At 40.9% G+C, this 16,242-nt stretch overlaps 1 protein-coding gene across 4 annotated transcripts in view; it reads right to left on the bottom strand.

Moving 5' to 3' along the window:
* Nucleotides 1-16,242, bottom strand: part of LOC147216624 (ryanodine receptor 1-like) — a 63,180-nt gene extending 46,938 nt beyond the window's left edge. For all 4 annotated transcript variants that reach the window (XM_086177540.1, XM_086177539.1, XM_086177542.1 and 1 more), the window contains exons 1-25: nucleotides 16,092-16,242; nucleotides 11,001-11,120; nucleotides 10,822-10,920; nucleotides 10,694-10,714; nucleotides 10,224-10,298; nucleotides 10,028-10,106; nucleotides 9,828-9,940; nucleotides 9,652-9,751; nucleotides 9,479-9,575; nucleotides 9,264-9,338; nucleotides 8,118-8,274; nucleotides 7,874-8,038; nucleotides 7,682-7,803; nucleotides 7,413-7,599; nucleotides 6,037-6,172; nucleotides 5,855-5,950; nucleotides 4,533-4,651; nucleotides 4,292-4,425; nucleotides 3,972-4,213; nucleotides 2,225-2,417; nucleotides 1,927-2,143; nucleotides 1,743-1,847; nucleotides 1,535-1,638; nucleotides 1,387-1,470; nucleotides 1,148-1,307 (exon numbers count right to left, since the gene is read on the bottom strand). In XM_086177540.1, the coding sequence (XP_086033666.1) occupies nucleotides 1,148-1,307; nucleotides 1,387-1,470; nucleotides 1,535-1,638; nucleotides 1,743-1,847; nucleotides 1,927-2,143; nucleotides 2,225-2,417; nucleotides 3,972-4,213; nucleotides 4,292-4,425; nucleotides 4,533-4,651; nucleotides 5,855-5,950; nucleotides 6,037-6,172; nucleotides 7,413-7,599; nucleotides 7,682-7,803; nucleotides 7,874-8,038; nucleotides 8,118-8,274; nucleotides 9,264-9,338; nucleotides 9,479-9,575; nucleotides 9,652-9,751; nucleotides 9,828-9,940; nucleotides 10,028-10,106; nucleotides 10,224-10,298; nucleotides 10,694-10,714; nucleotides 10,822-10,920; nucleotides 11,001-11,120; nucleotides 16,092-16,139 (3,048 nt within the window). In that variant the 5' untranslated portion in view covers nucleotides 16,140-16,242. The remainder of the gene's footprint in view (nucleotides 1-1,147; nucleotides 1,308-1,386; nucleotides 1,471-1,534; nucleotides 1,639-1,742; nucleotides 1,848-1,926; nucleotides 2,144-2,224; nucleotides 2,418-3,971; nucleotides 4,214-4,291; nucleotides 4,426-4,532; nucleotides 4,652-5,854; nucleotides 5,951-6,036; nucleotides 6,173-7,412; nucleotides 7,600-7,681; nucleotides 7,804-7,873; nucleotides 8,039-8,117; nucleotides 8,275-9,263; nucleotides 9,339-9,478; nucleotides 9,576-9,651; nucleotides 9,752-9,827; nucleotides 9,941-10,027; nucleotides 10,107-10,223; nucleotides 10,299-10,693; nucleotides 10,715-10,821; nucleotides 10,921-11,000; nucleotides 11,121-16,091) is intronic.

Below are 16,242 nucleotides of genomic sequence, written 5' to 3' on the forward strand. Positions count from 1 at the left end.
TCCATGTATTAGCCGCATCGTTGTTTACGTGAAAAAAGTCGTGGCTTATTGGCCTGGAAATTACGGTACTTGTATCCGCGCAAACAAACAGGCAGCATTTTTGAAAACGACCAAGACGAGTGAGAAAGCAGTGAAAGCTGCTATAAAGTTGCTGAACTCATCTTAAATCCAAACAGCCACACACCGGAGCGAAACATTGATACTAGCTGCCGGCAAAATCATTGTAAAAGAAATGCTCGGCTCTGGCGTTGATAAAGAAATAGCCCGAGTTTTCTCAAATAATACCATTTCCAGAATTATTGATGACATGTATTCAGACATTGCAAAAAAGTGTTCTGGAAAAGTTGCACATCAGTGGGAAATTTGCATTGCAACTTGACGAATCTACAGATATTAGATACATTCGATTTCACACTAAGTAAACTGAGACTACGGTTTCATTCTAACTCATTAAAAAAAATTTTTTGACATATTTATTTGGTGGTGATTTTTCTTTTGTAAAATATGTGCCGTGGCTCAGAAAAGGTTGGGAAACACTGAACTGCATTTCCCCACAATTCTTGCTGATCGTGTTCACCGCGAAGACCTCATCCCGCCAGTCAATTGCAGTGTATGTACATCAATGGGACTTTCAACCAGTGGAATTGAGAAATACAAATGGTCTTGGAAGCGAAACGTTGCTGCAGACAGAAGGATGTTTCAAGAAAGACGGGAAGGCCAATACATGTTTGTGTTTCAAGGTAAAAAGCGGTATGTCTTTTGCGTTACGAGACACCGTCGGTTGTCAAAGAGTCCGATCTACGTCGGTATTTTGACGCCAAACAGAGAGCTAAGCACAGAGCTAACTATGCTAAAGCTAGCCTTCCGGAAAAACAACAAATCGTCCAAGAATTAAAAGCCAAACTACGATGGCGGCAGAACGTGTTCACGAAAGCCGCATCCAAAAACACTGCAGCAGTGAAAGCTAACTTTGTATTTACATTTATTTTACATCACATTTGGTTACATTTATACTGTTACTGCGGAACGTAGCCCTTTGAGGACAACCGTAATGCTGATGTGGCCCTCGGTGAAAATGAGTTTTACACCCCTGACGTTAACATAGTTTTCAAAATAATACAAATGAAGCTTGGCGATCGGGAAATACCTGCACAATACTGTATGTCCAGCCCTGTCGGACCCGGTCTCTTGCCCAGACGTTGTGCCCGTTTTCTGCGAGCCTCTCCACTAAAGTGTTCTGATTTGGAGTCAGCTTGACGTGGTTGAGGTCCAGCGGAGCCGGCTTGTAACCATTGCTTTGGATGTAACTAAGGAAAGAATGTAGATCATTACGTGCCGGGATCGGCAGTAATTGCGCTGGTCAGACCAGGTAGACTAGCGTCTCACGTTTTGGGGAGCTTGGTCTTCTTCAAATTCTCCTCCGCTTTCTCGTCTCCCATTCCGACGTGACAGCCCAACGCCAGAAGAGTCCTGTGAAAAGGACCGGGTGAAAGAAAGCACACCATATTTGACCGGAAAAAAGACCCGGACTTACTTGAGTGTCTCCCCTGACATTGCCAGGTTGTAGTTTTTCTCCGGCTCCGGCAAACCCTGAAAATCTACCAGGCAGGGGTGCAGCTTCTTGTTGTCGTCGCGAAACTTGATCGATCAAAAACAAAGCAAAAAGTAAAACGTAAATGATCTAAAATATATATTGACAGTTACGCTATTTGCTGGTGATGATTTAGACTAATTGCACTGACCGGTCCGAAGGTCCAACCCTGCTCTATACGAGTGACGGCCCATAACTCGTGGCTATTCTCCGCTAGCTTCTCCCGAATGCGCTCCAGATGCGGAGGCAGTACAATCTGAAAGGGTGACGGTTTCAGTGAAGTTAAAACGATGATGAAGATGAAGTTGCAGACACCCGGAGTCCCGGTTTTTCACCTGTATGGTGTCCACGGGGCATGGCGTGAACGCCGTGTGCGAGAGGGACTGCGTCGGACCCAGCAGGTTGCGGATTCCGTCGAAATCATGCTTGTACTCCTTGATGGGCTCGATCCGCAAACGGTCCCTGGGAAGCACGGCTTCGTAGCACGGAGCGTAGCCCGGCGGAGGGAGGAACTTGAAATCCCCGTGACGACCCCCGAGAAGGAATCGTAACCTTGTTGTCGGGATAGCGAAAACGGGTATTTTAGAATCATCCCGATGTGCGTTAAGTCATTATCGGACATTCGTGTCTTACTTGACGCCGGCGGAGAAGCTGACGACGGGAAAGAAGAGGCCGTCCAGGTTGAAGTTCTCGAACATGCCTTGAACGGGGTGGCCGTTGATGCGGAAAGAAATGCTGGGCACGTTCAGATCCAAGCAGCAGCTGACCACGTCTTCAGCCGTCAGGATGTGCAGGTTCGGCGTGGCGACGTGACGCGGAACCCGTCCTGTCGGGAAAAGCGAAGTCGAAATGAGTCGTTCTGAAAGAAAGAAGGTTGCATCTGCAAAATGAATCTATGTATCGTAGAACAGGGGTCTCAGACTCGAGGCCCTCGGGCCGATCGCGGCCCCTCGGAAGAATATTTTGTGGCCCCCCCGCCTGAAATCCGGGGGTTTTATGCAGTGGGTTTAAATAAGAAAAAAAAAAAAACAGGCAAGGAAAAAATGAAAAGGTAACTTTGCAATGTATTTTTTTGCTTCAAAATTTGAAAAAAAAAAATTTTTTTTTTTGGCTAAAAAATGTCTGGTGAAATTGTCCAAATCATCTTTTCTTTTCTTAAACAAAAAAAAAAAAAACATTAGAAAATTAAAAAGATTGATTTAATCGCCAGAATAGCCTTGTAAACATTAGACCTCCTCTTTTACAGGACTGCCTCAGAAAATGAGAATATTGTGATAAAGTTCTTTATCTTCTGGAATGCAATTAAAAAAACAAAAATGACTTGTTCATGATATTCTAATATTTTGAGATAGGATTTTTGAGTTTTCGTAAGCCATAATTAGCAATATTAAAATAATAAAAGGCTTGCAATATTTCAGTTGATTTGTAATGAACCCAGAATGTATGACAAATTTTTGTTTTTGTAATTGCATTACAGAAGATAAAGAATTTTATCACAATATTCAAATTTTCTGAGACAGTCCTGTATATATAGACACATATATGTGTACTGTGTTTATCCACTTTAATTTTGAGTGTAACTCCAAATCCACACCTCCATGGGTTCATACATTTTGATTTCCATTGATAATATTTGTGTGATTTTGTTATCAGCACATTCAACTATGTAAAGAATAAGGTATTTAATAAGAATATTTCATTCAGTCACATCTAGGCTGTGTTATTTTAGTGTTCCTTTTATTTGATATTTACATACAAATATAAATGCAGGACTGTCTCAGAAAATCAGAATATTATGATGAAGTTCTTTATCTTCTGTAATGCAATTAAATCAACAAAAATGACTTTTTCATGATATTCTAACATTTTGAGATAGGATTTTTGAGTTTTCTTAAGATGTGAGCCATAATCAGCAATATCAAAATGATAAAAGGCTTGCAATATTTCAGTCAATTTGTACTGAATCCAGAATGTATGACATTTTTGTTTTTGTAATTTCATTACAGAAGATAAAAAACTTTATCACAATATTCAAATTTTCTGAGACAGTCCTGCACCTGCTACCAATCAATTTTCTAATAAATTCTAGTGGCAAATTTTCCCACTGTGAAAAATTTTCTCCTTTAACTCAACAATATTTTTAGGGTGTAATTTTGTAATTCTTTTTTAATATTCATTTTAATATTAATTCATCATGTATTTTGTAAGAGGAACAGCTCATGACATATAAAGATTTTTATCATTCACCTGTTTACCTCCTTTACGCTAAAACAAAGGAAAAATCTGGACTTAGTGTCACTTCTGGGTAATGATTTTACCGGTCCGGCCCCGTCGACATCAAATTAGAAATAATTTCGATACCCCTGCCGTAGAACCTCACCTGACCAGAGGTGCAGCCCGTCGAAACCATAAGAGTAGAGGTCGTCGCCCACGCCGTTGCCGCCCCAGCCTTCCCCTCCGCCGGGATACGGGCTGTAGCCCTCGGTCAACGCCCAACCCACGCGCAGGTGGTACGGCTGAGCTGTGAGGAAAGGCTCCACCTCGTCCACCATCACCTCAAAGTACCACTTTTTATACTGAGTGGATCCCTCACAGGTGCCCAGGAAAATATTCGGCCTCATGCTGGAGAAGGATCACACCAGATTTAGTCCAGAAGACGTGCTAGACATGCAGAGAAGTGCATTCGGAGTCGAAACCCACCTGGTGACATAATTTATAATGTTGGTCTGTAGCAGGAGATCGCGGCCCGGGAGCAGATTCTCCGTGATGAGGTTCTGGTTGGATCTCACCGCCACGCCGTTGCAGACGCACAGCGAGCAGAGAACGTCCAACACCTGCAAACACGGGACGGGAACGGCTCACAACTCCTCAAAACCTGCGTACTTTTGTGAAATCTGTTATTTCCCGGCATTGCGTCGGGTCACCGTTGGAGGTTTATAACCTTGTGATTGCGTCCGTGTTTATCCAGCAGGGAAATGATGGACTTGATGTGATTCTCCTGGATGATATTCAGAACCTCCGGACTCTCGATCAGAACACAAGAGAGCACCTCCAGGATCCCTGTGACAAAAACAACACATATATATATATATAGATAGATAAAATAATACATATATACCTGTTTATACATAGAGAGTTACATATATGTGTATACAGGACTGTCTCAGAAAATTAGAATATTGGTATAAAGTTCTTTATCTTCTGTAATGCAATTAAAAAAACATAAAATGTCATACATTCTGGATTCATTACAAATCAACTGAAATATTGCAAGACTTTTATTATTTTAATATTACTGATTATGGCTTACATCTTAAGAAAACACAAAAATCCTATCTCAAAATATTAGAATATCATGGAAAAGTAATTTATATTTTTTTAATTGCATCCCAGAAAATAAAGAACTTTATCACAATATTCTGATTTTCTGAGACAATCCTGTATTTATGTATATATGTAAATATCAAATAAAAGGAACACTAAAATAACACATCCTAGATGTGAGTGACTGAAATATTCTTATAAAATACTTTATTCTTTACATAGTTGAATGTGCCAATAACAAAATCACACAAATATTATTAATGGGAATCAAATGTATAACCCACAGTACACATGTATGTGTCTATATAAACAGGACTGTCTCAGAAAATTAGAATATTGTAATAAAGTTCTTTATCTTCTGTAATGCAATTACAAAAACAACAATTTGTCATACATTCTGGATTCATTACAAAGCAACTGAAATATTGCAAGCCTTTTATTATTTTAATATGACTGATTATGGCTTAAGGAATGTCAAAAATCCTAGAATGTATGACAATTTTTTGTTGTTTTAATTGCATTCCAGAAGATAAAGAACTTTATCACAGCATTCTAATTTTCCGAGACAGTCCTGTATGTATACGAATATATACGAACGCTTAAACAACACAATTTAACTCCAAGTCAATCACACTTCTGTGAAATCAAACTGTCCACATAAGAAGCAACATAGATTCATTTTGACTTGTTTTAAGGACATTACAAAATTACATATATATCTATATACATGATATATGTATATAGATATATATATACACGGAACGGTAGAAAATGCATGATGTGTACGTGTTTAATTAGTATTGGAATGCAGCACAGTAACACAAAGTACAAAGTACAAATACAAAAAAATAAAAGACTTAAAATGTAAATTGTCACGAAACAAGCCATTAACATTGAGCTATACAATGAAACATCCTATATCTTTTAAATCTTACTTACCTGAAGAAGCTTCCAAACGGTCCAGTTTACTGACCAGCCAGTCCAGGTTGTCGCAGAACAGAGCACAGTTTGCACGATTGCCGCGAATCAAGGAAGCTTCAGAAAAGCAAGACGTGTCGTTTTTAGTAAGGCAAGTGAAAAGAGACGATCGCACCGGAGAATACAGATCTCGTCGGCCATACCTAGCAACTCGTACAATAAATTCACTATCTCCTTCCATGACTCTGCAGCTTCCTCTCCGGCATACTCTGAGAAATGGGCGGCGGTGTTGTAGACGTTGAGCCGATCCACACAGTCCAGAACAAGAGTAATCATTCCCTGTGGAGAACATCCAGGTTGAGAGAGAATAGAGTTCAGTGACGTGCAGTCGGTAGAGGCAGGCGAGGCCGGGGCCTCACCTGGCGTCATGGGAAGAAAAAAAAGTCAAATGAAAAAATAATTTGAATGGTTCTATTTATTCAGTGATTTGTGCTAGAAAGTTATTTTCAACATTTTTTTTTTTTTTTCCAAAAAAAATCACATTAAGCGTTCAAAAATGAAGATGAGCCGTGCGGTGACGCGGCAGCCAGCGGAGCCCGCAATGGATTGCGCAATAACTGCGTATTGCTGTCTCTGTGAATGTCACTATTGAAATTTTCAAACACTTCAAGCACTAATATATGAACTAAAATTCTAGCTGATGTGTATACTTTTTTTCGTCAACAACCGTAGCGTGTTTCTCATGCCGAGCGATCGTAAAGCGGCAGCGAAGACACGCTGAGTGAGGCACGCAGTGATGGTGCCTCATGCTAGGGGGCACCGCTGATCCCAGGCAGCCTTTTTACTACTCGGCTAAAGAATAATAGAATTAGCAATAGCAAGCTACTGTAAACAGTTAGCAAGTCAAGTGCAACCATCCAGTTATTTTTTCCTCTTGCTTGGCTTTATTTCCAAAATGGAGGATTACATAGCTAAACTGAAAGAATTTACTAAACTAGACTTTCAGTCGAAGCAGGAGATAATAAGTAAGGGAAGACGGATTAGCTTCAGACTAGGAGACGGAAGACTTGGTCTTTTCAAACGAAGTGGTACACTAGAAAATACTGGCTGTGTGGATGTCAAGTAAGAAAGCGCCTTTTCTGCTTTTCCTGTGTTCTTTTCTCAACTTCTGACAATCAAACATGAGCGGTCGTCCGCTCGCATTCAAAGTCAAATCGCGCTAAAAACATTCGGGATGTCCAGGATAGATTTGGCTTTGAATGAACAGCAAAGACTCAACATCAGCATCCACAATGCTAAGCTAAAGGAAAACCGCTCAGCGCCGCATGGACTTCATTTATAAGTAAAGGTAAGAGATAATTTTTTTTTTTTAATGTGCTTTTTTCTTTGCGACAGTTTGTATAGGTAAAGAATGCTGATATGATATTTTAAACAAAACACGTCAACTGCAGCCAATAAAATGGTGAATAAGCTACTCCGTAGGGTTCATATGTTTCTAAATCTGACAGATGACCTCACCGCACGTCACTGATAGTTAGATGTAAAGAAAAGTATTCTTCACCCAGAATGCCGGACTCACCTCCTCTTGGAAGAGGTTCTGTCTGTTTTTGAGAGAACGGAGCTTGAATTGTTTATCTTCGTGCTCCAGCTCCTCCTCGGGGGGTCTGAAGTAGAAGATGAGGTCCTGCAGGGAGAGCACCACCATGTCCATCGGCAACGTGGGGGGATTGGCCGATTTGTTTTTCCCACTCAGAGCGTCCAGACCTCTGGAGACACAGCGAGAACGCTTTGAGAATAAAATCCGAAGCGCCCGCATCGGTAAAGATCCGAATGGAATATCGACGGTACTTGATGAACTGGTTGAAGAGGCCCGTTGTGCTGTAGATCATCCTGGCCGCTTGGGACTCTTCGGTCTGGGAGCGAGCAACTGTGAGGGCATCGTCCATGTGACCTTCTTTGTGCAGTATGGCCTGAGAATTGGATGGATAGTGAGATGGACACAATGACGCACAATGACTCCGGCACTTTTTGGGGATATACCTTTCTCTTTAGAGGACCCAAACGAGCAGATTTGGCATCCACCGCGGCGTAGGTTAGCCAGAGGCCGGCGGAAACGTGCTGCACAAAACACATGGACTCTCCATACTTGATCTCAGGTGTGCCCATGCCTTCCACGTCTCGTTTTTGGGCGACCTCAATTTTTTCCTGTCGTCAAGGCAACAAATGCGTCAAGGTGGATGAAAACTACTTTACTGCGCAATGGTGTCACAGGAACGTCCCTGACCTTTGAGATTCTGAAGCAAAAGGCTGACATTTTGGAATTGGCCTTCTCTGGGTCAACCAACAGCAGTCCCTTTTCTTCATCCAGGAGAAGGTATCTGCCTGTGGTTATGTGACGTATTCGGAATGACTGACCCCATTTTATGTGGCCGCCACTCCACCTGTGTCACCAGCAGGTCAACATGACTCAGCAGAATATCTTCAAAACTAGTTGAAAATACATGTTTATGATGGGTCTGTGGAGGTTCTCGGTCATCCAGGTCGAAGGTGAATTCTTGTCAAAACCGTCTTGTTGTGGCAACTGGACTTGAATTCCTTCACTTGAAGATGTTTCAGCCCTGGTCTGAGAGCCTTCTCAAAGGAGTGTCCATGTGATCCAACAGGTTTCACTTCTTTGTCTGGCTCTACCTTTTCAAATTCCAATCCAGCTAATCCCCAAAAGTTGCCTCCTTTAGCATAACAACCCCCTTAGGACTAGTTTCTGTGGATCAACTCTTCCTCACACAACGAGCTAGCATAGCCTAGACCAGGGGTGGGCAAACTACGGCCCGCGGGCCGCATCCGGTCCGTCGGTCCTTTTAATCCGGCCCGCTAAAGATTGGTACAGAATTCATACTTGATGTGAATGATTGAATGATTGGATCAATGAAACAGGAGATTATTTCATTTTTGGAGCTACTTGAGAACACTTTAGACTTTTCCAGAGCTGAATCACACAGATTGGCTTTGCGATTTAGCTTTACTGTGGACATACTGACACACATGAATGAGCTGGACATGAAGCTACAAAGGAAAAACTGGTTTGTGCATGAAATGCAAGCAAACATCAGAGACTTCACGTTCAAAACAAATGTTGGATGAGTTTGATGTGTACTGTTAACAAAAGCGTTTTTTACATTTTTTTTATATGTATCGTATCTTGTGCTGACCCGGCCCGTCTGTCAAATTTTAAAAGCCAATGCGGCCCCTGAGCCAAAACGTTTGCCCACCCCTGGCCTAGACCCAACCACAACCCTGGCAGATATATTGGGAAACTCCCCCAGAGGTCATTGGACCTGAAGAAGCCTCTCGGATTCAAGTCCAGTTGCCACGACAAGAAGATTTCGACAAGACTGGTTGAGATGCATACTACCAAAGAAAGGGTACTCACGCAATGCGCAGCGGCTCGAGCCTCCACAGGGATCGAGCGTGGCTGCATACAGCACCCCCCTCATAGTGGGCAACTCTGGAATACATTCAGATTTGCAGCTAAATAATCTGCCGTAGTTTAAGGCCAAACAGTAATATTTGGTTTCCACCAACCAGCAAACCAACAACGTCGGCCGCCAAATCATACTCGGTATATAAGTGAAAATTGTCGCTCACCTGCGCTGGTCGTCCCCTTGGTCAGCAGCTGGGATCGCCAAACACTCGTCCATGTGCCCGTGGAACAGCCTGAGCACATATCCGCCGGTCAGAAATCCTAGGGGACGAGTATCCAATTACTTCAGGCGATCGCAAGTAACATCGGCAAATATGAACAGAAAAACAAGAGAGACCTTCAGCCAGCTCACAGCCAGACATCACAGGGGTCATGGTCCACAGGGTTTGCATGAAGGAAGCATCTACCATCAGGTCACCGCTGGCGTAGGACAGATGCTGAGAAGAAATTAGGCGGGACTGGTGAGAAGATCATCCGACGACAAATTAGCATTGGGAGCACAGGAAGTCCTACCAGGTATCTCTCTGACGACACACTGACGAGAATGAGATCATCTCCCACCCTGACCTTTTCACCTTCAGACCTTTGCTTGGAGGCTGGATGGATTGTCCACCAGCAGGCCTCTCCTGCCACACAGAAAAAGAAAAGGATTTAGAAGTACGAGTTCGCGCAATCGTGCCAATGGAGCGACGAGCTACCGAATGGACAAACACCTGTGGAGTCCTCTTGCAAACCCACGTCAAACGCCAGTTTGTCGGTCAGCGAGCGTGATGTAGTCAGACAGCTCAGGTACTGAGGCCAAAAAAGAAAAGCAAAGTTACCACCTTCGGATGGTTGGGATACAGATACCGATGCAGATCGCGAGAGAAGAAGGAAGGAGTGTCGCCACTTGATCGTGAATACGCTCACCATGCTGGAATGGGTATGCTTCAGGAGGATGGCGTGTCCGTACAGCAACGTTCTGTGTCCTCCACCTTGAGAGGACTGGAGGGTCCAAAGAAACAAATGATACAGAAATGGGAAATCTGAATGTGTTAAGCCTCGTGCGATATCAACGTTGTGTTTACTCCCCTTGTCCTACGGGTCAAAAATGGCCCATAAGACAATCTTTGTACCCTAGTGGTGTACAGCCCACATGGACACATAAACAAAAAAGAAGTATCGCTTTTTCTAATTATGGGGTCTCTTTAGGAAAAGTCATAAAATTTCAAGTTGGAAAAAAAATAGGTTAAGGTGTTTTTTCTACAGCTTAACATGGTAGTGGGTCACTTTTGACCCACAAGACAACGCAAAGGGTTAAACAGGTTGTGTGAGGTCTTTGAGTCGGGGTTATGAGTGAAAGTGAAGCAGAGAACAGCGAAAAGTTCATCTCAGCGTACCCATTTGTCCAAATCCACGGCCTTCGGTCGGCAGGAGGTAGAAAAGAGAAGCAGAGACATCAAGGTGAGGCAGGAGAACAGAGAAAGAATGTGCGAAACTCCAACGCAACGGCAATTCATCTCGGTACCTCATCCACGGAAGTGTTGGACAACATTTCCTGCAACGCCCGAACGGACAAGGACTGCTCCAGGATGAAGCAGCAGATGGCCAGATCAGGCGGGACATTCTGAGAGACAACAAGAATACTGTTCAGAGAGACGATCGGCGCCGTCAAGGAAACAAGAAAGTGCGGGAGTGTGTTACTACCTGAGCATTGGAGGTGGTCTCTAGGAAACACAGGCGGTTCCCGAACCCTTCGCAAGACAGACACAGCTTGATCTGCTCTTTTAGAATCGAGGCGGTGCACTGAAGGACCACGTGGTCGTCCTGCAAAGACGATGTCGGTCTGAGTTGGAATGGCAACCAATAGACGGGTCGGTTCGGTAGGCGGGTACTTCAAGATTCAAAGTTCCGGCAGAAAAAGGGAGTTTCCTCCAACAGTTCAAAATAATGCAGTAGGTCAATTGGGGATAGAGGAGATACAACTATTGTCCTTGGAACCGAACCTTCCTTGTTTGATACCCGGTTCCTGCTTGTGTGTTTAAATGTTGTTCATCCACGATGGGTTAAAGTATTAAAATGAATTCTTCTTCTTCTGCTTTGGGCTTTTCCCTTCAGGGGTCGCCTAATCTAAGCCTATTCTCTTTATCCTCCTCTCTTGCACCATCTCACTTCATATCCTCCATAATTCTTCCTCTAGACCTCCAATTCAAGCATCCGTCTACCAATATATTCACCATAAAAGTATCAAATTGATTAAAATGTATAATTAATTATAGATATGACAATGAAAGAGTGACTGTTTGTGTTTCTCCGAATGAGACGGTAAATACACTGCTCCAAAAAATAAAGGGAACACTAAAATAACACAGATGTGAATGAATGAAATGTTCTTATGTAATACTTTATTCTTTCCATAGTTGAATGTGCTGATAACAAAATCACACAAATATTGTCACTGAAAATCAAATGTATGAACCCATGAAGGTCTGGATTCCAATTCATACTCAAAATTAAAGTGTATAAACACAGTACACATATATGTGTCTATATATACAGGACTGTCTCGAAAAAATAGAATAATATGATGAAGTTCTTTATCCTCTGTAATGCAATTACAAAAACAAAAATATGAAACATTCTGGATTCATTACAGATCAACTGAAATATTGCAAGCCTTTTATAACTTTAATATTGCTGATTATAGCTTACATCTTGAGAAAACTCAAAAATCCTATCTCAAAATATTAGAATATCATGAAAAAGTCATTTTTGTTGTTTTAATTGCATTACAGAAGATAAAGAAAATTCTCATTTTCTAAGACAGTCCTGTAAAAGAGGAGGTCTAATGTTTATAAGGCTATTCTGGTTATAAAATCAATCTTTTTGATTTTGCTGTGTTTTTTTTGCTATCGTTTTTTTTTTTTTTTTATAGAAAGAAGAAAAGAAAAGATAATTTTAACGATAATTTTCTGAGACAGTTCTGTAAAAAAGGAGGTCTAATGTTTACAAGGCTATTCTGGTTATTAAATCAATCTTTTGGTTTTTGCCGGGGGTTTTTGCTACAGTTTTTTATTGTTTTTTCTATATAGAAATAAGAAAAGAAAAGATAATTTTAACGATAATTTTTTGAGACAGTCCTGTAAAAAAGGAGGTCTAATATTTACAAGGCTATTCTGGTTATTAGAATATCATGAAAAAGTCATTTTTGTTGTTTAAATTGCATTACAGAAGATAAAGGAGTTCGTCACAGTATTCTCATTTTCCTAGAAAGTCCTGTAAAAGAGGAGGTCTAATGTTTACAAGGCTATTCTGGTTATTAAATCATTCTTTTTGATTTTGCCGAGGGGGGTGGTTGCTATTGTTTCTTTTATTTTTTTTATTGAAATAAGAAAAGAAAAGATCATTTTAACGATAATTTTCTGAGACAGTCGTGTAAAATATATATTTATATATACATTTAAACAAAAATGATCAATGTAAATCAAATGTACGAACCCATAGAGGTCTGGATTTGGACTCGCACTCAAAATAAAAGTGTAAAAACATTACATTACATTGCATTTGGCAAACAAAAATTACTTTTTCATGATATTGTAATATTTTGAGATAGGATTTTGGAGTTTTCTTAAGATATAAGCCATAATCAGCAATATTAAAATAATAAAAGGCTTGCAATATTTCAGTTGATCTGTAATGAATCCAGAAAAACACACTACAGGCTGATGTAATGTCCTTAAAACAAGTCAGCGTTGCTTCCTAAGTGGACAGTTTGATTTCACACAAGTGCGATTGACTTGGAGTTAAATTCTGTTACTTAAATATTCCCTATATTTTTCCCTATATATGTCTCCACGTGACGTGCGAAGGAGAGGGTGAATGATCGTTGGCCGAACGGAAGGAACGAATGATGAAATCCAAAATTTCTGTTTATATTTTCCCCCTTTCCTCTCCCGGCGTTCCTCCGGCCTTGTAATCCCCCCCTTCGCCTCCCTGGCCCTGTGACAGCGGCCGCTCCCCCGGAGATCTCTATTTCAGGCCGCTGCACCTGCTGTTCACACATCCCAGTTTGGAGAACACCAGATATTTGGTGTTGGTTTGCCAGGAAACATTGGCCCACAAAGCGATTGCCTGGGTAAGACAATTAGCCGCTTTGCTGAGGAGGGCGACATTCTTCCCCCGACGCCGCCTCAGGCACGGGGAAGAAGTCGATGCTATTTTTAAGTAAAAAAAAAAAAAAAAAATTCAACGTACACGTTCACGATGCAGACGTGAATGGAAATGTTTTTTTGAGCGAGACAGTTTGGATTTCTGTGATAAAAAAAAACAAGATTTTTCAAAAAATCTCCACCGGCATTAACATAGACAGGACTGTCTCAGAAAATTATCGTTAAAATGATCTTTTCTTATTTTTATAAAAAAAAAAAAAAAAAAAACTATAGCAAAAAAAAAACCAGCAAAGATTGCTTTAATAACCAGAATAGCCTTGTAAACATTAGACTTCCTTTTTTACAGGACTGTCTCGGAAAATTATCGTTAAAATGATCTTTTCTTTTCTTATTTCTATAAAAAAAAAATTAAAAAAAAACAATAGTAACAAATATCCCAGCAAAATCAAAAAGATTGATTTAATAACCAGAATAGCCTTGTAAACATTAGACCTCCTCTTTTACAGAACTGTCTCAGAAAATTACCGTTAAAATGATCTTTTCTTTTCTTATTTCTAAAAAAAAAAAAAAAAAATTGATAGCAAAAAAAAAACAAGAAAATCAATATGATTGATTTATTTTCCAGAATAGCCTTGTAAACATTAGACCCCCTCTTTTACAGGACTGTCTCAGAAAATTAGAATATTGTGATAAAGTTTTTTTATCTTCTGTAATGCAATTAAAAAAAAACAAAAATTACTTTTTCATGATATTGTAATATTTTGAAATAGGATTTTGGAGTTTTCTTAAGATATGAGCCATAATCAGCAATATTAAAATAATAAAAGGCTTTCAATATTTCAGTTGAACTGTAATGAATCTAGAATGTATGACATTTTATGTTTTTTTTTTTAATTGCATTACAGAAGATAAAGAACTTTATCACAATATTCTAATGTTCTGAGACAGTCCTGTATGGGGCAGTTTGAAAGACAAGCACATTGTACAAAAATAACCAGCAGCCAGACGGGCAATAAATGAGTGTCCACCCTATAGTGGCTGACACAAGAGGGTATAGAGTTTCTGTCAGGTTCTGTTTTAAGTCAGTGTGTGCACAATGACGCCACCACACACACACACACACACACACACACACTGACCTACAAATAGACAAACTGACAGCATGATGGGTTCCGCACTTTTCGCCTGAACTTTAGAGTGAACAAAAATGAAAAACGGACAAATTTTGCTTTTGAAAACCGCATCTGCAAAACCGGACCCGGCGGCGAGCAGGTGCTGCGACGGGACCAGCTTTAAACCTGCTAATCCCACCCGGTATATATAGAACACAGCAGAGTTCCGGGGGGCGACGCCGATGCATTTGTTCATATATTTTACTTTTGTGCACAACGGCAAGGAAAGCTTTCATCGAGCAAAGAGAGAAAAAACGGGGTCACATTCAAAGTCGACGGGTGAAATTGTTTTCTAAATCCCGACGGAGTGTTTCCAGGAGATCCCCGGCCGCATTTGCAGACCGACGGTCTGACAAGAGCGGGCTTGATCTCAAGGCCACGATGACCTTCTGCAGTCTTTGGCGGCGACATCAGGAGGGGAAATCCGAGAGGCCGGCTTTGAGTAATGAAACAAAAACAAACGTCGGTCAGATGATTCCGCCGGCTGACGTTGCCTTTGCATCAGAATCGACAGATAGGAAAACATCGCTAATCCATATCTCATAAGGGAAATTATTTGTATTTATTTATTTTATTATTTTGTTTTTTGTACTATGTTTTTTTTTTGTTTTTTATTTAAATTAATCTCAGCAGGCGCCCATCCATTTATCTTTGGTAGAACCGAGATTCTGCTGTCATGAGGCCTGATTTAAATATCTTTTGGATCCATAATGCTGATGACAGCTGACACGCTGCTGTTTTTAGAAATCTGTTGTTAACTCCTCACCATCAGATCGCTTTTAAACATATCAGCGTTAAATTAAAACGTTTTTTTGTGTGTGTGTGTGTGTGTGTGAGTTGCAGGTTTTTGTTTAAGCCGGCACCACTATGACAACATTTAATAAACATTTCCCCAGTTGCCCCTCTGAAACATAAGATCATATATTCATATTACAAATAAGACACTGAATATTTACCAAGAAAATGCTATTAGCTTCTCTCCTCTTAGCATAGCATCACATGTGATCATTTTCCATGTTATTATTGTTGTTATGCAAAATCAACATTTGTCCCTTGTACTTCAATTCTTTTTCTTTTTCAAATTCACAAGCCTGTGAGTTGTCCCACCATTTTTGCCCCATCACTCGCGTTTCTTCTAACACATCCAACCTAACCATCAGAATTTCAAGGTAATTCCTTCTGGCTGTTTCACCTCATCGCGCCATCCGTCACCTGGCGCCACATCTTTTATTCTTTGTGACAAAACAGGTATTTATACCCATGAGGGTATAAATAGATAACAATGGCCAGGAATCCAGCCAAATGTTTGTGTCAGTCTGTGCTGTGTTAATGTCAAAACACTCTTTATCACGTGTTAGGAGGTTACGGTTAACTGTAAACTGAAGGGGTCGGTGAATATGTGCCCTGCAAACCTGCGGCAAAGATTTTTGAAATGAAGCGAGATCAGTATCACTTACGGTCCGGAGGAACTGAATCTCCTCCTCTCCATCGGCACCTTCTGCCATTCTCCCCGAGCCCCTAAAAAGAGAAAACTCTGAGAGAAATGGATAGGTGTGTGTCACTTAGTTCCTCCGGTGACTTTGCGCCCGACACACATGGGCAGGCAGG

Source organism: Fistularia commersonii, chromosome 29 (assembly GCF_037954325.1).
Source record: "Fistularia commersonii isolate RoL2024-O1a breed Wild chromosome 29, RoL_Fcom_v1.0, whole genome shotgun sequence".
Classification (NCBI taxonomy): domain Eukaryota; kingdom Metazoa; phylum Chordata; class Actinopteri; order Syngnathiformes; family Fistulariidae; genus Fistularia; species Fistularia commersonii.